The 21476-nt window shown below is 41.1% G+C and overlaps 1 protein-coding gene across 1 annotated transcript in view; it reads left to right on the top strand.

Moving 5' to 3' along the window:
• The first annotated feature begins 4777 nt into the window (after positions 1-4777).
• The window catches only part of MAP3K9 (mitogen-activated protein kinase kinase kinase 9), a 50807-nt gene continuing 34108 nt past the window's right edge, over positions 4778-21476 (top strand). Inside the window, exons 1-2 of the mRNA XM_053980419.1 lie at positions 4778-5078; positions 10097-10510. Of these exons, the coding sequence (XP_053836394.1) occupies positions 4778-5078; positions 10097-10510 (715 nt within the window). The remainder of the gene's footprint in view (positions 5079-10096; positions 10511-21476) is intronic.

Below are 21476 nucleotides of genomic sequence, written 5' to 3'. Positions count from 1 at the left end.
CATTACTAAGCCAAAGTTAACCATTATTTCTGTTATGTGTATATCTTCTAGTGCAGACAGAAATCTCACTTGAAACTGTTCCTTTGTTATATTTTTCTTAGAGGGATGCAGATGTATGAATGATTCATGTTGTATGTGAAATTATGCTGTGACCTATAATAATAGCCATTGCTATATTTTGTTATGAAACCAGGTCCAAACTAAATTTAAAACCCAAGTCTGTCTGTAAAATCTACTGCAAACTTCCAGATTTTGGCCCAGAATTCCCACTCTCCAGTGTTTTTATCTTTTATTTTTCCAGGTCATCTGTTTTATGGAGAAAGAACATATAGCCATCTGGGAGATTAGCATATATATTTTATGAAGCAGAGTAGAGCTCTCTCTACTGACTCAGATGCTCAAGACCCAGATTTGCAGCCTGCCTCCTAGCTAGCACAGCACAGTTCATAAAGCTTCTGTTGCCAGTGGCTTACCCCTCTCCCCCTCATCAAGTCAAGAACAAACCTACACTAAAGTGATGTTGGAAAAGCAGTACTGTTCTGAAGTGGGGAAAAAAACTCCAGTCCAGCTTTACAGCCATGTAGTGAGGCAATTTTTAATGATAGAAAAATCCATTTGTCAGTAAAGTTTACATTGTTTGAGTAGAAATTATCAGCAATTGATCAAACAAATCTGGCTACTGGAGTGAGATTCATCTCCAGAGTGGTATATATGGTTATATCTGGGGATATAGGCATGGAAAAGATCTGTGGTATATCCTCTGAAATGTATAAAAGCCAAATGAGAGTGCTGTGTTAATTTATTATGCAATATAAATTACCACAGGATGTAAAAGGAGTGAGCTGCAATAAGATGTGCCAAGGGGCTTCTCCTTAATCTTTTATACTTTCTTACTGTGTGGAGAGAGACGTGCTGTCATTGTAGCTATAGTTGGAATTACAGTATGTTTCTAGTACTGCAGTGTAGTTGGACTGTGCCCGCAGTCTTTCCTTCTTTTCTGGACATTCCTCTTCCTTTTGTTTTTTAATACTATTCTGTTTTTTTTTTTCCTTTACAGAACACAGATACTAGGAGCCTAGACTGCCAATATTTTGATATCCAGTTAGATTTATAACTATGGACTGCCATGTTTTCATATGTTATAGAGCTGCTAAATCCAGTGGTAGTCTGCACAAGCCTCTAGAAAACACAGGACAAAAGCTGAGGTCATAATCCTAAATTTGTATTGATAATGATACGGAATAAGCAGAATAATTTCCATTGCTTCTTAAAACCAAGACTGGGAATAGACTGGCCTTTTTGTTTGCCATCTAATAATTTGTTGGTACTTTTAAAATGTAGATGCAAAAATGAACCTGCATTAAAAGCTTTGGTTCAAAGTTCTCAGTTTGAAGAAAGTTTGAACTAAAATCAGAGTATCATCTGCATTTTGCTGGTTAGACTATTCCTTTGAAACACATTATAGCAAAATCCATGTCCAAACTTTAAGAAGCACAGAGTGTGTATTCAAATACAGACTTTAGGAACCGGATCGGTAATATCTATAATCTAATTCCCATTATTCAGATCTGCTGAGTAATAATGGGAACAGATACAGTCTTATTAGAAAATGCATGAGAAAAAACTTTCAATGTAGCATTTGGGCTATATGCTCACCAGAGAGGCACGCACCATTTCAAAAATCTGTCTGTATCTTGCCAATGCCAAAATGTCATTCTTCAAAGACTGCATGCAGACAGTCTTTAACGTTCTTTTCATCTTTTGCTAGTTACTGGAATATGAATTTAACATTTACTGACAGTTCTATTTACCTTGATGTTAAGAACAGCCTACTCAATCTGGCCAGATCTTTTAATTCAGAACCAGTCTCTGACATGACTGGTAAAAGATGCCAAGAGAAGTCTATGAGAGTGGGAAAATCCTATGATGGCTCTTCAGAGTATTTCCCTGGACACTCCAGGCACAAACAGCTTCCTGAGCTAGTCACACCACTTCTGTAGAAACAAACATATAATCACAGGAAATAAAAAATAAAGAAAAGAAAAAAAAAAATAAATAAAAAGAAGGTGTCTTTTGAGAAGCAAAGCAGTGTATTTTGATATCATAGCATTCCACAAGATGGCAGGGTTCTGTCTTGGCAGGTCACTACAGTAAGCAACCTGAGCCTCTACAGTAGCAAATTTTTTCCTGTCATAGTTTTCACAATCAGTAATATAACTCTCTACTTTAAACCTATCAGTGCTCTATAGCAGTGATCAAAATAAGTGGTGAACAGCTGAAAGATAGGAGGCCTCTATTTTCTTATTTCACTCACATTTTTTTTTTGTATTACAACATGTAAAGCATTATAATTTCTCACCTGAAATTTTTTCTGCATAAAATTGGACAGAAAATTATTGCATGCAACTGCAATTACTTTAACTAGGAACATTAACAGCAGTCTTTCACATTCCATCTCAGTAATCTATTATTTGAACTCCAAAACCATGAATACAGCTATTTGTTAGCCCTTGTCTTCATGATCAAGACAAGGTAACCTAAGGATGGGATGGTCCTGAAAAAGCCAGGTGGCTTTCTCTTTCACCTGCCCTGCTTCCTTATGCTGGCTTTAATGTCTGTCTGTACAGTCCTAATGCAAGTCAGATCAACCTAAAAAGCTGATTGAAAACTAGCTGCTTTTATTCAGAGGCTTAGCTTTCACCTCGATAAATGAGCTGAAATGACTCCACAGCCACACAGTCACTACAGTTGCAATCAGGAAAGCAGGTCAAGCATGTGACAAGGGGCAGGAAAGTCCCTTTCAGCAGCAGAGTAGTATCGGATAAGCTTACACTAATTGTGAAAACACACCCTTAAGTAACAAAGGAATAGTGGAGAGGATGCATCCTCAGTTCTGCCCTCGCTGACAAGAGGCAGCAGAGAGAGAGGAGAAAACCTAAAGCTCAGTTCTTAGACAAATTCAATTGAAAACTTGTGCTGAAGCATGCCTAAATCTTGCATGTGTCACAGTGAAATGTTAGTTCTGACCTCAACTAGACATGTTTTGGTCTCTATTTGTAAAATAAGGATACTAATATACCAGCTCTTTCTAGACCATGTTTGTTTGGCTTCTGTGAGAAATAAAAGCTCTGAAGTTTGGGGAAAAAAGATAGAATAATTGTAGTTCCCAATAGGGTTCTCTGCAATATTTGTTACTAAGGTTCAGTTGAGTGGAGGTGTATTCCCAGAGTAAATTTAAGTACATTCAAATATTTTACAAACAATTATAAGGATTTTCAATTAATTCAGAGCATGTTACGCCTAAGATCTTCATCATTCTATTAAAAGCCTAAATGCTGGTGCTACCTATAAAGGTGCTACAGCATAATGCTAATGCAAGGATAGATAAACAGACAAAACCACAATGCACAAAATTAAAGAATTACTAGCAGCTACTCTGTGCATAAACCAAACCAAAGGCCTCATTCAGGGATGGAGAATTTTTAAAAAATCTGTCTTGCAGAGAAGAATTGCATAATTGCATTTACTAAATACTAAAGAAAAACAAAGCCCTGCATTTTATGTATAAGTGTGAAGACATCAGGTGTGGTTAGGGTGCTTGGGTTTCTCATTTGGCATCAGTGGGCTTTGTTATGATGAAGCATGAACAGAGAATTTTCATTTCCAGTTTTACCAATGGAATTCAAATGAGGATTAAAAAAAAAAAAAAAAAAAGAGTGAAATGCAAAGAAAATCTCCCAGTAATATCACCAAGTGCAAACAAATTCCATTGACAAGATCTGGTGTCTCCACAAGCTGTGAAAACCCTGGCAGCAGGGAGAAGGAATTTGGATTTTCAGGACCGAGCAACTACATGCTGATTGCAAGGGTGAGAAGTAAATTCTGTTAATTTTCAACAAATGCATTCAGCAGGGATACACCCACGATAACCTCATGCAGAAACCATCTAACACCCGTGCTTAAGTTCGGACGGGTTATGGAAGCCCACGGCCGAACAGAAAACAGACTCCGTCCGCTTTCCGTCCCGAGCCCGCGCTCCGGGCCCGCGGGGCAGCGCCGGTCCCCGCGCCCGGGGGGACACCGAGCCCGGGGCGGCGGGGGCCGGCCCAGGTGTGCGCCGCCGCCGCCCGCCGCCAGGTGGCGCGCGCCCGCGCGCCCGCCCGTCCGCTCCGCCCTCGGGCCGCCCCCCCCCGCCCTTGGCCCGTGTCATGCCCCTTTCCCCAGCCAATGAGACGCGGCGGGAAGGCGGAGCTCGGAGCGCGCGGCCCAATGGGAAGCGAGAGCTGACCGTGCGGGAGCCAATCGGGGGCGCACCGGTGAGTGCGCGGCTCCGGGGCCGGGGGCCGGGCGGGGCCGGGGCGTGGCCAAGGGGGCGCGGGCCCTCAATCAGGTGAGGGCGGTGCTGATGGGCGGCGGCGGCGGCCAATGGCGGCGTGGGGGCGGGGCCCGCCCTGCCCACCCCTCGCGCCGCCGAAGCTGCCAGAGAGTCAGGTGGCTCCGGGATGCGCGGCGGCGGCGGCGGCGGGAGGCGGAGGCGGGCACGGAGGAGGCGGCGGATGGGGGGGATGCGGCGGCTCCTCCACGGCACGCGCTGCCCGGTCTCGCCCCTGCCCTCGCTAGGCTGAGGCGGCCCCGCGCCGGGAAGTCCCGGCAGCGGCGGCGGCACCTGGTGCCGGCGGGCGCCGGGCCGCATGAACAATAGGCGGCGGTCCCGGCCCCGCCGCCCCCCGCAGCGCCCGGCTGCCGCGGGCGCCTCCCCCTATGGAGCAGCCTCGCCATGGAGCCCCTCACCGAGCTCAGCCAGGAGGGCGCGGGCGGCGGGGAGCCGCCGGGCGACGGGCCGCTCTGGACCGCTGTCTTCGAATACGAGGCGTGCGGCGAGGACGAGCTGAGCCTGCGGCCGGGGGACGTGGTGCAGGTGCTGTCCCGGGACTCGCACGTGTCCGGCGACGAGGGCTGGTGGACGGGCAAGATCGACCAGCGCGTCGGCATCTTTCCCAGCAACTACGTGAGCAGCGGCGTGCCGGGGGGCGGCCCGGAGCTGCGCGCCCGATACCCGCCGCCCCCCGCCATACAGCGTAAGGGAGCCCGGGCCCGCGGCCCCTCCGCCGAGAGGGAGGGGGCCAGGGGAGAGGCCCAGTCTTGTCCCCCTATCGCGGGCTTGGGGTGGATATGGGAGGGGGGAAGAGACCGGCGGAACTGCCGAGGTTGTGGGGAGAGCCGAGGCTCGGCCCTCCCGATCTCCCTGGGGAGGGGTCTGACCCGGTCCGACTGGCCCGGCCCTTCCGTGGGTCCTGTTGGAAGCCGGTGCCGCCGCTGAGGGGTAGGGAAGGCCCATCCCGGTGGCGAGCGGCCGTGGGAGGCCGCGGGCCCAGCCGGCGGCGGGGTGGGGGGGGCTGCGGTGGCTTTCGGCGGCGAGCGGAGGGGCTACGGAGTCCCAGCCCCCGCGCCCTGGGCCCCCCCCCAGGCCCCCGGTGTGTTCCCTTTCCCACCCGCGGAGGTATTCCTGCTGCTCCAGTGCCCTTCTGTCTTCCAGGCTAGCGCGCCGCTCCCTGGAAGGCAGAGCTTGGCTCAGTGTGTTAGCGTTTCAGCGACGCCGGGAGCAGTTTCCCATTGTTAAGACCTATGTTTCCAGGGGCTGATAAATTTTCATCAAGCGACAAAATCCTGGCGGCTGGACAGTGGTGGAGTAACCAGGGCTCTGGTCATTCTGCCTTTAAGAATATTCTTAAAGGTTGCTGGGAGGGAAGCAGTTGTTTTCTGAAGTGTTGATTCACTGCTTATACTTGTTCAGTATTATCCTACTTACTAACCAAAAGCTTGTTATTTCTGACTGAAAAATTCCTAAATTGACTTGTGTTACCAGGTTCCTCTGCCCTCTTACGAATTCTGTCCTAAAATACCTGTGAATGAGTTGTATCCACGTTTGGGTATCTGGGCCTGCCTGAGGGTTACTTGACTATGTTGTGATGCTGAAGGCACTGAGGGATTGGTTTGTTTCCCTGAATTTTGTTTTGAAGCCTTTGTTGGAGACAGAGAACAGGGCTGTTTCATCTCTACATTCTTTTAGTCACTATGTACAATTGTGGAAAGAGAAACAACATGGAATGACTTTCTAGATCCTGTTTATCTATCACCATTGACAATTCAGGCAAGGATGCTTTTTTTTTTTTTTTTTTTTTTTTGAGGGGCAGAGAAAAATCTTTGGACTAGTAGGCTTTTCTAGAAAATAAAGGAGTGAAAAGATGCTTTGTCCTATCTAGGCTGTATCTCCAAGGAGTACAACTAATAGCTTTTTTTCTTATTTTGTATTCTGCTTGAAAGCATTTAGGTAAAACTCAGTAATTTGTAGCCTTGCCCTTGGGCATGTGAGAGGACTAGGTGCTGTTCCTTTCTTTCATGCTGCAAGAGCACTGGTAAGTTATTTTTTCCCCCACACACAGAAAAAGCTGTGAATGAATGCTTTTTAGGTTTTGCTTTTGAGATACTTAAGAGGACCACTTCTGTAGAACTTTTCGAACCCTCAGCTCCCATCCTGTGTTGAGTGTTCAAGTTCAGGCTTTGTAACTGGATTCTTCTGTCTTGCTGCCTCTTCTATGGTTTGATAGCTCACCAACAGTTGTGGAGTTGTACCTTCCCCTTTCATCTTTGCCTTATTCTTCCCATGCCCCTACAGAGCTACACTAATTCTCTTCTGCCAAGTCACCAACCATATGTTCATGACAAAGTAGAATTTATTGCCTTCCAGAGGTTTGTATAATGCTTAAGGACTATGGGGTTTTTAAGAAAACCCAATGTCGTTTGGACAGGGGTTAAAGTTGGTTGCCATTGAATTGGATTTTCAAGTTGAATATTAGAAATCCTTTGCAAGGAATGCAATCCGCTTTTAGAGCTGCTGATGTTAGTTTGATAGCTGTTTGGAATAGGAATCAGAATAGGAATAGGAAACCATCTATTGTTTAATACTTCATAGTACAGTAAATCCAGTTTTACAGGAGTATTGTGAAAGTGTCGTACTGGACGTGCACCTCAGCACAGAACCTATTTTTACGTGCTTTCCTAAAGTTTATCTCTATATTTAATGAAAAATTGGGAGTTTAAGTCCTAGAGATTCTGCTTCTACTGAGAGCTGTCCTAGTTTAGCTGGTAATTTTAGCCATCCATGTAGTGTGCTTGAATCTTGCCTTGGTGAGGATATCATGAATGATAAAAAGTAGCCTGTAGTGGCTGTCAGGAGTGGGCCAATTCGAGGGACTTTCATCTGTGCTGTGGGTTCTTAAACACTTAAGACTGAATTAAACAGTTTAATCATATGAGTCTAATGAGGGCTGATTAAACAGCACCTACTTTACAGTTGTCAACATGGCCACTGGTTCATGGCATATGGGCTCTGTAATTCCTTACCAGCCCACAGAGGAATGAGAGGACTTCAGTTCCTGAATTCTGTACAGTCCTGTGCAACACATCTGCCAAATGACACTGGAGTTAGTGTGTTTAGAAATGTGAAGAAAAACTAGTATTTCGTGCCCTAATGTACCTGTATAACTCAAACTATGAAAATGAATAAACTAATTTAGCAGAAAATACCTTTTAAAAAACCCTAAATAAAACATTTTTTAAAAATCAGGGTTTTTATATGAATAAGTTACCCACGAGGGTAAGCTGGCCACTTTGCCTTATAGAAGTATACATTTTCAGACTAAACTAAGGTCGTACTTCCAGATAAAAGAGCATTCAATGTCATGCATTAGATTTCATGTGGAAGCTGAAGTCTCTCGGTTTTACATCCCACCCCTATTAATTTGTGCCTCCAGCAAGGATGTGCTTTTTCTGATGGAAAATGGGTGGTGGCACACGAAGTGTTCTACTTTCCAGCCCTTCGGTTTCCTTTGCCCGTCTTGTTCTCCTGCCTGCCACCTTCCTGTCGCTCTTCTCCCCACCATCAGGGCGGATGGGGGGAAGGCGGTGTGGAGGGGGAAGGCCGGGGCGCTGCCCGCGGGGCTGTCCCGTCCCCGTCCCGTCCCCGCTGCCGCCGGAGCTGTCCCTTCAGCACCTGCGGAGCAGGTTGCGGCTCGTTCGGCGCCTCGTTGACGTGCTCTTAATCCGTGAAATGCCCGAGCAGAACACCCACTGTGAACAGCACCTGAACGCTCTCCGTTCGGAGTTGGCAGGGCAGGAAATCACCCTGGTGGTGTGGGGTGCGTGTTTGTTCATTTCCAGTCTTTTAACTGACCTTGTCTCTAGGAGCAGGTTAATTGAGGATTCTAGCAGTGCTGAAATTCGATTCACTGAAGAGATAGGACTCAACATCTGATTTCTTTAGATCTTTTATTAGTGAGAAATACAAGAGTGACTCTTCATGTATTCTCAGTGACAGGGTAGCCTCACATCTGGAGTTATTGTCATTACAGTCTTGTTCTAAAATTTCAATGTTTCTGGTTTTTTTGTTTTCTAGTAATCTCTGTCTCAAGCATTTGAATGCCAAGGTTGCTACTGTAAGACTGAAATCTTATTTGTTGTGCAAATTCCTGAAGCTCAGAGTGTTACCCAAAATATGTATTCACACTAGCAGAAAAATAAATTCTCTTGATGTTCTGGACTGGAAAAGATGTTTTCTCCTTCTGGCAGACTTTCTTGGTCAAATTTCTGTCTTGTTTCCCATTAGTCTTTTATTCATGGAACACTAGGAAAAGCAGCAAAGGCATCCTTATTAAACTAACTCATAGGTTTGACTAACTTACAAAAGTAAGCCAACTTGTAAAAATCATGTTCAGGAAAGGTAGAGCTCAGACAAAATAAAAGCTGCAGCTGTGGACAGGAAAGTTTGTATTAACTCCATACAGTTTTGTGACAAAGTCTTGTACTGTAGGCTTATACATAGGAAAGGCATTTGATTGGACTAAGGAGACTAGTTTATTTAAGTGGGATCTAACCTGCTCTCTTACAAACTTAATTTTCTACTAGACAAAGCAGGGGAACCATGTCAGATTTGACATTTCAAATGCAGGAAAGTATTAAAAGACTTGGTGACTTTTTGTTCAAATCTTGCATTATGGTACTCTTCCTTTAAAACTTTTTTAAAATTTCACTGACTGTAATTGGTAACCATGGAAATGTCATACAGAGTAGCATCAGTGGTAGCCTTCCACTACTATAAATTAAGCTGTGTCAACATATTTTCATTGGTCAGTATGTGGAATTTTCATTCTACATTAGTCAGTGTTGGATGGGTTCTTTTGGCCACCCATATGAACTGTGTTTAGTGTACGGTTGTACAGGATACATTTTCTCATTGCTTTTGCTTGGGGTGCAGTTTGTGTGCTGAATCGAGGCAGCTGCATCTGTAGATTTTTTGTGTCAGCCTGTTAAGGCTTCCCATGCTATCAGTGCATGGGAAAAGGAAGTTTTTGTAACAAAAAAGCAGTATGAATTAATCAAGAAATGTTTTTCTTATTGTTTGCTCTGTACACTCAGTATGTGGTTTGATCCATCTGTTTGTCACACTGTTGTCGGTAATGTCAGAACTGGTTAGCAGATCTCTTGTGGGGAGCAAATCTGCAAAGCCTGGAGGGGTGTGGAAGAATAAGTGTGATTTGGGAAGGACTAAAAGATTGTTGTGGCAGTTCAACAAGAGACATTCAAATAAGGGACAAATGGAGAAGCAGATGCATTTTGTGTTGAGTTTTAGCTATTTTACGTTAAGCACTGTATTGTGAACACAGCGAAGATTAGTCGGTGAGTGTGTTTTTCATTTTCAGAATCTTGCACTGTCACTGAGAGTTCATCCTTAAGGGGGGTAGGGGCAGGGCCATCAGTATTATAAGGGTTTAACTCTGGTAAGAAAAGGCTATTCTATTGTTTTACCATTTACAGTGAGTACTTCATACCAGTTTTATGATTCTGCAAGGTCTGTTTTACCATACTATTTGGCAGTAAAAGGTTTTCAGAAAGGCCCACTGCTTTTCTTTGTATTGTTTTGGAGTGAAAATTGGCCCTTCCTCCAAGGGCAGGGGTGAGATTGGCCAGCATGGACCTTCAGCTGATGTACAGACTGCATAGTTGCTAAATGCTTACATTTTTTTTCCTCTTTCCCTAGTCCTAGAGATCGACTTCTCAGAGCTTGTTCTGGAAGAAATCATTGGCATAGGGGGCTTCGGAAAAGTGTATCGAGCTGTATGGATAGGAGATGAGGTTGCTGTCAAGGCAGCTCGCTATGACCCTGATGAGGACATCAGCCAGACCATTGAGAATGTCCGCCAAGAGGCCAAGCTCTTTGCAATGTTAAAACATCCCAACATCATTGCCCTCAGGGGTGTGTGTTTGAAGGAACCTAATCTTTGCCTGATCATGGAGTTTGCCCGCGGAGGATCGCTCAATAGGGTGTTGTCTGGTAAAAGGATACCTCCTGACATACTGGTGAACTGGGCAGTGCAGATTGCCAGGGGAATGAACTACCTGCATGAGGAAGCAATTGTTCCCATAATTCACCGTGACCTCAAGTCCAGCAACAGTAAGTGCTACACAGTGAACAGTCAGGGTGCTGGGATATGGTTTTGGGGAAAAAAAATCGTACAAAGAAAAGAGGGGAATAATGTTAATTTAGTGAACCACTGTATCCTCTAATTAAATCCCAGAAGGGTTTGTTTTTATACAGTATGGTGCTACAGATCACAGGAAACATGTAAATGCTTTCAATCTGTAGAAGCAACTTAAATGATTGGATGCAAAAGCAACTGTGAATGAACCATGCTTCGCTAGTAGTTCATATTCATATAGTGTCTAGGTTTTATTGGCATTTCAGCAGACTTCTGTATGTTAGAAAGCCTTATTGAACTTAGAATGGGTATTATTCTTCCAATTTTTGGAAGAATAAGTACTTCTTTGTAAGGGTAAATGCACCTAGGCTTTCATTATACTTCCTAGATTTTGCTGTATAGATGAGATGCAAGCCTGTTTTCCTTATGGGAGATTTAACCCATCCCAGCTGACCTCGATTGTCTCTTTATCCACCGTAGAGCTGGTGTTGACAGAAACATTAACTCATGTGAATAAAATGTCCTTGTACACCCAGGACTTAAGCTGATAATGTGTGATGCTTTACATGATACAGCTCACCCATTAGAGAGCAAGGGGAGATGAACTTTGGTAGTTAGGATTGTGGAAATCATGGTGATTTCAGCTGCTCTATAATACTGACAGCATTACTGTGTGTTGCTTGGGTGCTGTTCTTATAGTGTCTCTTTCCACAAACTTTAACTTCTCAAAGTCAAATGCACACATAGAACATTTTTTGAGTGTGGGAGCAAAGTGCTGCAGTGATTTAAAGATCATAATTTCCTTCCTGATGCCTGCATGCAGCTGTTTAGCCTTTCTCTCTGCTTGTCTGTGTCTAGATGGCAAGAGCAAACACAGACCTGCATGTTAGATGTGGTGGTTTAGATTGGTGTGTTAGTATGAACTCATCGTCATTTATGGCTTGAGTTAATAAGAAGCTCTATGAACTGGGTGTCTGGGATGCAGGCATGTGTTCCCTTTTGCTTTGAGGGCAGGGACATTAGCAAAGAGGTCTGATAGATGGGAATTTTAATATCTTAAATAGATTCACTAGCATTAACCATTGCAATGCTGTAAAATTCCTTGCAGAATCTTCCTATGTTTTTTTTGGCCTCAAATGTTGTGGCTGTGAATTTACTTAGTTGGTTGTGGAAGAGTAAAAAAAGTATTACTAGTTTTTGTTAGTGGAAAAATAGGAACTATAAGAGCCTTCAAGTTAGTTTCTACAGTATTGTTCTTATAGTAACAAAGTTTCCCATTTTGTTAGAGTAAAGCAATCTTAATGTCAATAAAGATTTCCTGATAACTAAACCCTTCTCTTACAGATGGCAAATATATGGGCATGTTAATAAATGATGTAAAATTAAGGAATTATTTGCTGCATGACTTAATGAATGACTGGCTGCATCTATGAATGAGAAATAATTGCCTTTCAGTGTTGTGTCTTTCCTTCTTACCTAAGAAACTATTTACTTGCTTATTTTGCTAACAGGCCATTAAGATTTCCTTGCTAAGTGCTAGTTGAACATTTTTGAGGTTTAGAATGAAAGTTACTTCTAAGATAAAAAACTGTTAGCTTCTAGTACTTCACTGTTTTATTCAGACCAGAGACTTCTAGTTGTAAAAGGGAAAAACTTCAACAAGAGAACCAGGCCAACAAGAGGGACACCCAGTGCACAGTGTTACCAGCAAGACCGATATGGATGCTAGAAAACATGTGTATTGTCAGCAGCAAGAGTAAATATCTCCTGTCACAATGAATCAGCAGAGTGTAATTGTGCTGCACTGTAAATGGTCAGTGAAAAGTTGCTACATGTTTTACTATAATTTCCATTGTTTGGGAGGAAGCAATAGTAAAGAAAGGGGAAGAATGGGTGAGAATGCCTCTGAAAGGATTCAGAGATATTCTGTGTTTGAAGGGGAAAGATAGAGAATACACATGGTGGTGGTGACCCAGGTAGCATCAGATCTAGTAGAGAAGTGATGGTATAGGAAAATTCTATCCCAGATAAGGCTGGAGCAAGCAGTATTACATTTGAGAAACTAAGTGAATGTAGGAGCTGGTGCTGGAGGAAAGGACTTAAGGTATTTTAAGGAAAAATTATTGGTTTGTTTTTCTCTTTTGAAATTAGATAAATTAGTAGCATCAGGTATGCGCTTGACACATTGCAACAGCTGTTTATTAAGCAAAATGAAGTTCTTCATTCTGTGCTATGTGGTTGAAGAGAAATTTAAAATATATGCTATTTTAAACATTTGAAATACATGTTATTTTCTGAGTATATCTACAGAGCAAGCATCATAAATATTCGATTATGACAATGGTGGAGATTTTTTGTGGGGATAAGGGATTGTAGGATGAACAACTTTGAGCTGCCTAAGTCATGTCTTTCTTGATTACTCTGTCAGTGCATTGCTGAAATCCCTTTTCCCTTATGTATAATAAGCATCTTAGAAATTTCTCTGCTCTGTTTCCTGTGGAAAGCCTTTTACTAGTTTTGTAAAGATTACTGGACTGAGTATATTATTGCATCGTGATTAATATATAGCTTGCATTTTGCCTGTTTTTCTGATGAACTTAGTTTTCTTAATTACCGTGGATAACGGAGAGCAGGTTATCTTGCTAGCTTTGTGCCTGTAGAATTACAAGCTTGTAGCATTTTCTTTGCGGAAGTTATCACACACTGGGTGACTGGCAGTGATGTGTCTGTGGTGAGGAAAGAGGTTCTGCTTGCAAGAACTTGGAAAGGATTCTTGCAGATGCATTTCTTACGTGTACTAAACATCTACAAGTGCTGTAGGGCTGTCATGGGAGCATCAGCTGTATTGATCTATTGATTGGTACTGCCTACGTTAAGTAATAGATTGTGATTTTTGTGCATCTCATCTTGCCTTCAAGCACCAGCTGGGATGTACACAGTGCATCTGAAGCTGCAGGATGAGTTCGTTTGGGAGGCAGAGAACAAGATTGGGCAGTGGGAAAGAACGGAGTTGCCTTATTTAAAATCAAGTTTTCTACTAGAAGAGAAGAAAATCAGAGAATGCCTTGTTGTCAGATGTCTGCTTATATTTGGGCAGACACAGAATGCATAAGGACAATACTTCATGATGAATCTTTTAAGCAGGTCACATTACATTTTGAACATATCAAGTGGGCACCCTAATGCAAGTCTGAGAAATTACCCCATTATGTAAGGATTTGGAAAAAAAAGCCTTTCCAGCTTGGTGGACTCAGATAGTATATACCAAAACAATGCTCAGAATAGTTGTCAACATTTCTGGTAGTGTAATAAAGAACATAGGGTTTTGGTTGCTTTGGGAGATAACTTCACTTTAGTTCATATGAACTGAACTTCAGATGATTATTTAAAGATTCCAGGGGGTGTCTCTTTCTTGAGATACTCCTCATAAAAAAGCATTCCAAATCAGTTGTCTGTTATCCATATTTTTTGGTTAAAAGGAGGAAATTTTTTCTGTTCTATAGTTTTTCGTAATTTTTTTTTCTTCTTTACATTTCCATACCTTTACATTTAATGCTAATACATTTAGAGTGTGGGAAAAGTGCTCTGTATGTTTAATACCATGTTTGTTTGAAGAAGATTTATTGTAAATCTTGGAGGTTCTGAGGGCTGCCTGTTTTATTGCTTTAGGGATACAATCAGAAAGTGAGCACAGAAAGGTCTTTACAGAATGAATTGTATGCCTGTGATTCAGTTTTAGAGATGCTGAAATTATTTTTTTGAGTCTGAGTTCAGCTGGCATTAAGGCTGGCAGACAAGTCTTCCAATGGCATTACCAACTCATATGTCAGTCATATAATTACATGAGAGAGAAAAGATAATTGAGGAAACTATTTGGTTCTGCTGTGTGAGGAGATAAGTATTTATCTTTTTATTCTGGGCATTTGATTTAAGGGATTCAAGTTATTCCATATGAAAAGTAGTTTTAATAATCTGATAGAATCTTCAGTGGCTGCTGCTGCTGCTTCTATTCATGTGGTGATATTTCCAACCTTTCCTTCTTCAGCTGCACATTGGTGAGCCATTGAGCATATGTTATGGAATCCTTCGTAGGCCTTTCCTAATGTGAAAGCACCTAAATAATCTAAATCCTGAGCTAGGAAAAAATCCTGAGTAGGAAAAAAAGCAGCTAGAAATGCCCATGGAAATCAAGATCACTGCACTTAGAATAGCTCTTAAGAGTTTCCCTTTCTTTTATCTCTCATCTGTGATTCAAGTCTTATTTCTGGCCAGAGAAAAGTGCCTGGCATATAATGCTTAGGATCAAAAAGGGACAGTCCAGTTGGTTTTAGTGAAGTATTGTAAATAATGAAGTTGGCCCTGTTTGTCAGTTTTAGATATGCCAGCATTGCTATAGGAATAAAGCCAATTAACTAATACTGTGGAGAGCTAGCAAAAGCATATTTGATTTTTTTTTTTTTTTTTTTTACTGTCTCAGCAGAACTTGTTTGTTATTTGCACTACATTGAAAGATTTTGCTGAGGGTATTCATGCCAGTTAGCAAAGTGCTTTTTAAAAGTCACTATGGTTGTGTTCCACAAAGTGGCACAGAAGATTAGCAGCAAAATGACATTGCCAAGGTCAAAGAAAGAGGAAAGGACAGAGGTCAAAATAAACCCCAACAATTCTGATTCAGCCAAGTCAGTAGTTCTTCCTTTCAAGTTATTTGAAGTCTTTACCTCTCCCACTTTCTGGACCACCAATGTAAGCTTGTGGTGTCCCAAGATTCAAAGCTCTAGCTTTCTAAAAGAATTCCAAACTCTGCTATAGCTTTGCTTATTTAATGTAGTTAAGCCTTTATTTGTTCATAAAGATGCCAGTAGAGCTGACTTTCTACATGATTTATGGATAGTTGTTCCTAGGACTTACAATATTCCTTGTCTTTTTTATTTTAATCCAATCATAGCTGGCACTCTTCTGTTGGTCTTTTCAGAGAAGGAAAAGTACTTGTAAACATTTTCCTCTGTCTGGCAGAGGTGTAGAGGAGAACTCTTCCAGGGTCTGCTGAATGTATGTTGGCAGAGCAGTTCGGAACACCGCGCAGTGGTGCTGCTTCTGGTACTCCAGTGTAATTTGCTGACGAACTCTCCAGTGTTGTACCTTCTATCCGAATGGATTTCCTTTGTCAGTGCAATCAAATGACTGAGTAATGCTTAATGTAGAATATCGTGAAGCTATTTCCTTGATATCTGAATGCTTTTCACTGGGTAAGTAATTGGTCTGGCTGTAGTTGGATAGTCCCTTGGCCTGTAAGAGGAAAGTGGTAAAAAGGTGAAGTTTTGTGGGGGGGATGGGTGGTGTGAAAGACAACAGCTGGGAGATGAATTTTCAGGGAGCTAAAATCAGTAAAACTTCTTTTTTGTTTCTTTTTTTCTAAGTTTAAAATTTGTGTACAAGAGATATCAGGGTTTTCAAACAGGGTTTTCAAACTCCTAAGGCTGATGAAAGATGACTTCAGGGTCTGCCCTTATGAAATTACCTAATTCTATCAACAAGCTATAAGACATTGCTGATGGTGCATAACTCCTAGTTCTGGTTATTCTGCTTATATTTCTCTTTCTCCCCAGAGTATAATAATTTGTGCTGATATCCTGGCCACTTGTATTGTAGTTTAAAAAAATTCCAAGTAGCCATGTAGTAATATGATGAGGAAATTGATGTCATTAATGCTGCATGTTTTCATTGAAAAGAATGAAAAAAAAATGTATTATTAGTGCAGAAGATATAAATTATACCTGGAAGTGTTGCTTATTTTTAAGGTGATAAAATACCAGGAATTCACAGAAGTAGGGTGACAGTTTCTGCATTGTACTTTGGTACTTTATTGGGTTTTTTCTTCATTAGCTATTGTGCAACTGTTTTCTTCTCAGAGAGGTTTGACAGATGCTTTCATGGTACAGTCTTATTTTCATGTCTTAGTAGATTTCTGAGAATTCCAAAATGAAATACATCTTCTGTAAGTGGTTTGTTTTAGTTGAATATGGATTGATATCTTCACTGTTAAGTGCAAGTCAAAAATATGAAGTCTTTATGAAATGTTTGATGTCCACAAGAAGACTTTGGTGTCCTCCTGCCCACACTAAGTAGTAAAAAGGCAACTTCACTGATGGAATCTGTTACCTTCATAGACAAGTATGGAAAGAGCACCTCTTGTTTTTAAGAAATAAATTTGTGTCTACTACATTTGAAACCCTAGCTAATATCCTTTTCATGTAATTGAGCCACTGTGTACATTTTTTGCAGGGTTCTCTCTGCTCTAAGAAGAAATAACTTAGAGTTGTGGTATTAAGTACTTTGTTCAAATTGTGCATATGGAAGCACAGAACAGACCTGAGCACTGTCATGCAACACGTGTCCATAGGCATCCCCTGAATTCACTGTCTGACCATCTCCAACAGAGCTGGGAAAGATCTGTGTTCTTCTGAAATTTCTAAAGAGCCAGTTAAGGGTGAGAACAGCCTTATGGTATTTCTGGGAAGCTAGAATAATTCCTTTATGTCCACTTTTTTTTTTTTTTTTTTTTTTTTTTGGGTGTTTCTTCCACATCAATAAACTTAATTTTAATTTTGACTGACTTCTGTCAGCAGCTTCACTTTTGCTTTTTTTATCCAACAATTCCATTCAGAATTTCAACATACGTGAAACAAACTCACTCTTGAAGCATCAGACATAAAATACAGTCTTGCTCTTTGAAGGGATGATTCATCATCCAAGATGATTCTTTAAGTTACATCCCATCTTGAAGATTGTGTACATTTCCTTATGACAGGACAAGGGAAACCTTAAGTTGTGTGAGAGAATAAGTGGAACAGCACATGATTTTAAGTAGCTGCTTTTTGGTATGTGTTTGCTTTCTGATTCTAGCATAGTTTGTTATGTTGGTGTGACTGATTGCCAAAAGATTGCCAAAGTTGACTGGTGTGTCTGCTAATTGCTTGTTAATTGTCCCACTGCTAATGGAAAGTCTTCCTCAGACCCAAGCTTTTTGCAGATATGAAAAAGAAATAGTAACAGAACCTCATGCACTGAGAAAAGAAACTATTCCAAAGCATAACAATTAAGAATTACGTTGTTTGGTTTCATCACTGTTTCTAAAGTTCAGAAAGAAGAGCTCTTGCCCGCAGAACAGCAAATTGTTGTGTCCCAGTCTGTAGAATAGTCATTGTGGTGGTAATGGCAGCTTGGTGCAGCATCACTTAGGGTCCTCTTGGGAAGGAAGTAGCCAGAGGACATGCAGCCTTCCTATGAAGTGTTTGTATTACTGCCACACACAGTCCTTCCACTTTGCTTTCTAGAGGCATTGTTGTATTGCTCACACATTTATTATGACACGATTTTTTATTAAAAACAAAAATACCCTCCCAAAAGAGAAAGTATTATCTTGTGCACATATGGATTCCAAATTGTCTCTGAAATTCTGTATGTGTTTTGAATGCTGTATGTCTTATGTCTGGGATAATTTTTACAGCTACAAGCCAAGCTCCCAGTTTTCTGTACATCCATCTCTGATGCGTGAAACAGGTTCCTGGATTTTGCTTTGAGAAATATTAGGCCATTGAGAAATATTAGGATCTCCTGTTTGCATTACAGCTGGAAAAATCTAAAATGCAAGCATGGCTTCCTCCTTGCCTATCTATAGACTAATTGTTGAGATATGTAGCAAACAATAGTCAGGGTGCCAGTAGCTCCACTTACTAGTAACAGGTAAATACTTTAATCACTAAGATTTTATCGCAATTTCTGTGCTTAAACTGAGGATTCCTGGTAGGTTCCTGGTATACTATAAAGAAATGCTAGTATGAATAGTTGCTGTAAGGATGGTACATATAAGGGTGGTGGGATGTATGTGGACCAGGCCATGTGATCCACCTACCACAAAAGCATTGCATTTCTTATTGTTTCTCCTTTATGAGTATGGGCCTATGGAAAGATGCTGGAGAATAGTCTTTAGTTCCTTTTGACTTTGCATTGTTCAAGAATTCTGAGAATAAGAAAAATCCTATAGCTTTGATTAATAGAACTCAATATGTCTAATTCTGCTTGTTGAAGTGTTGTCAGTCTTGCCCTGGGTTTATTGATTAGCTTTTTCTTTTTTTGCTGTAAATCAGTCACATCATGTGTGGTTTTGATATGATTATGATCATCTGGTAACCACAGAATATTCCTAATACTTCATCAGGTTATTGTGTAGTTAGAATCTTTAATCACAGGATAAGCTGGGTCAAAAAAAATCTAAAAGAAATGTAGCACATCAAAAAGTCAACAGCTTTTTGATAGCTCTGTTGTTATCTTGTGTGGACTTTCATGTACAATAGTGCAAGAATGCCCTCTTTCTCAGCAGCTGGCAACTTGTTCTGCTCACTTTAAGGTCAAACTCAGCAGTATCCAAAAAACTCTTGAGTTTTACTGTTGTCAGATGTAGCTTGGTGTTGATTTTACATCTAAGAGCCTTTTTACATTTGTTCTGATGAATGAAAATACACCTCTCTACCTTTTTAAAATATTTTAAGTTGAATCTGATTTTAAAAACTCCATAAAACACCCCAGTTTCTGGTGTAGATTGTGCTGCTGCCTGTGAAATTATGCCTTTCTTACTTTCTAGCTTTTGGAGTACCACCTTATTCCATGAATGAGTTGGTGTTGGTGTTACTTACTGTTTCATAAAGATGTCTTAATTGAAACCAAAACCAAAACAGTTTGGGCTACCTTTTCCCACAATGAATTTCATGTTTATATTTGCCTGGAAACAGCTCCCACTGAACCAGCATTATTATTAAATCTCTTTTCAGACAGTCTCTTGAGTGATGAATGATGAATGCCATTCATGTGATTTTACTCTTTCCTTTCCTTTTTTTTGTTGTTGCCTAATGCAGTTCTTGATTTGTTGCTGGCTTTCAAAGTGATACAGTTTGGCAATGCCCTGTGTTGAGTACAGATGTAATTATATTTTTTCCTTGGAGCATTTAACTGATTATGAAGAGTACAATAATCCATGCCTGAGCTAGAGGCTGTTGCAATGTCAGCTGTATGGTAGGATTTAGTCTGAAACCAGAACTGAACAGCTCTATTTTTCCCAGAAACTCACCTGAGCATTCAGAGTGTTTTGTACAGATCACTAAAGCGATAAGACTCTTTACATCCTGGCTAGGTGAAAGGATCGATTCTAAATATATCGGGGCTTTGGAGGCCTTTCCTCTCCCCTCCCCCATTGTGCATTAGCTCTTTAGAGTTACTGTACTGCATGGCTTAAAATCCAAGAACTGCTGTGCTGTCACATCCATCACCTCCTCTAGGTTGATAGAAGAGGACAGTCATGCAGCTTTGTGGATTTGCTGAACCCTGACTCGTACCCAGTAATTAAGAAGGTTTTGGTTCCAAGGTGTACACATATATATATTTTTAATGTACTGTTGCTGAATGGTTAGTGATAAGAGAGAAAATATTTACTTATTACTAGAGGCGATATTTGTGGGTTTTGGTTTTGCTTCTAAGATGTGAAATTTTGAGTGGGTCTTAAATTCTGTCCTTTCTAGCATCTCATGCAACACTTAGCCTTCTGTAGCTCAAACAGATATTAGAGTAAAGATGCAGCCCTACTGAAATGAATGGCAGAGTACCCAGCAGAAGGTAGGAAAAAAAGCTTTCTGCTTTTCTGCAGAAAGCCCAGAAATATTCCATGTGCAGATCTGTTAATCACTTTAAGTACTTTGAATGCTGGATCAAGAGCAGATTGCTCATTATCTGGATACTTGTGAAGCAGAGCTGTGCTGGCTGACTATGGAAGGTAGAGCTAAAATTGCAAATTAGATTTTGGCAAACTGCTACTAAGGTCTCATTTTGGAGCGAATTTTTGAAATCCTTTCCCAAATGCTTAGTTCTGTCCTCAAGACAGAAGGCTAGTGTACTGCCAATAGGACTTAATAATTTAAAAAAAGGATTGCCTGGCAACCTCAGTCCCTTGTTCCCTTTGCAATAGTGCTGCTTTTTTGACTTGTTAGGCTAACTGCAGACTTGATAGCTATCCTCTGTCTCTCTGAGACAATGCAGCGGCATGAAGCAGTATATTAAGGCTATCTTTTTACCTAACATCTAGGTTTTATCACCTCCAGCATCTGAGCTGACATGTATCTTGGGAAGTTTTGCTTATTTATAGGAGGGAAAATAGGATTGGAACAATCAGAGTAAGTTCAGTGAAACCATTTTCTATTCAAGAATATTTTTTTTCATCTATGAATAGTTGTCTCCTTGAAATAAGGACTGATTGAAAGCTAGAGAAGAATGTTTAATACTTGTACTACTATAGTACCTTCTGTATAAAAACCCTGAAGATTTCAGACTGCATTGCGTTTCTTCAGAGAACATTTAATTCTTTTTCCAGATAAAAGCAAGTAGAAAAAGTAGTAATTGTCCCATGTAAGAAGCAAAAGATGCTTATCTGATTTTTCTTAATTAGTGTTCATTTAAAAGTATTAATCCACATTTGCATGAATTTCACAGCCTTGCAGTAGTTGAAAGTATTTGATCTGGAAATTGATCTAGAAGACAGTGAAATGGATTTGTACAAAGTGCAAATTATATTGTGGGGAGATGAGTGAAAAATATTCTGTAGGCTGAAGTTGTCTTTCCCAGTTGTGAAATTCCAGAGTCTATGTGTGTCAGAGAAGAAATTAAAATAAAAATAAAGCTCCTTCAGAGGTCTCCTTGCTTGCATAAGTATTCTGTGGTCTGAAAAACATCCCTTAGAAAACATACATGGTTGAATGAAAAGACTCTTTGTTCAAAACAAAGTTTCCTGTAACAGATTGGCTCAGTTTTGGACATATTCTGCCGTGGGTGGGTGGCAGAGTCTGGATCCTGTGATATTACTCAGTCTTTTATCTGCTCTGGCAAACTTTTGACTTC

Source organism: Vidua macroura, chromosome 6, assembly GCF_024509145.1.
Source record: "Vidua macroura isolate BioBank_ID:100142 chromosome 6, ASM2450914v1, whole genome shotgun sequence".
Taxonomy (NCBI): Eukaryota; Metazoa; Chordata; class Aves; order Passeriformes; family Viduidae; genus Vidua; species Vidua macroura.
This window is presented reverse-complemented; position numbering and strand designations above follow the sequence as displayed.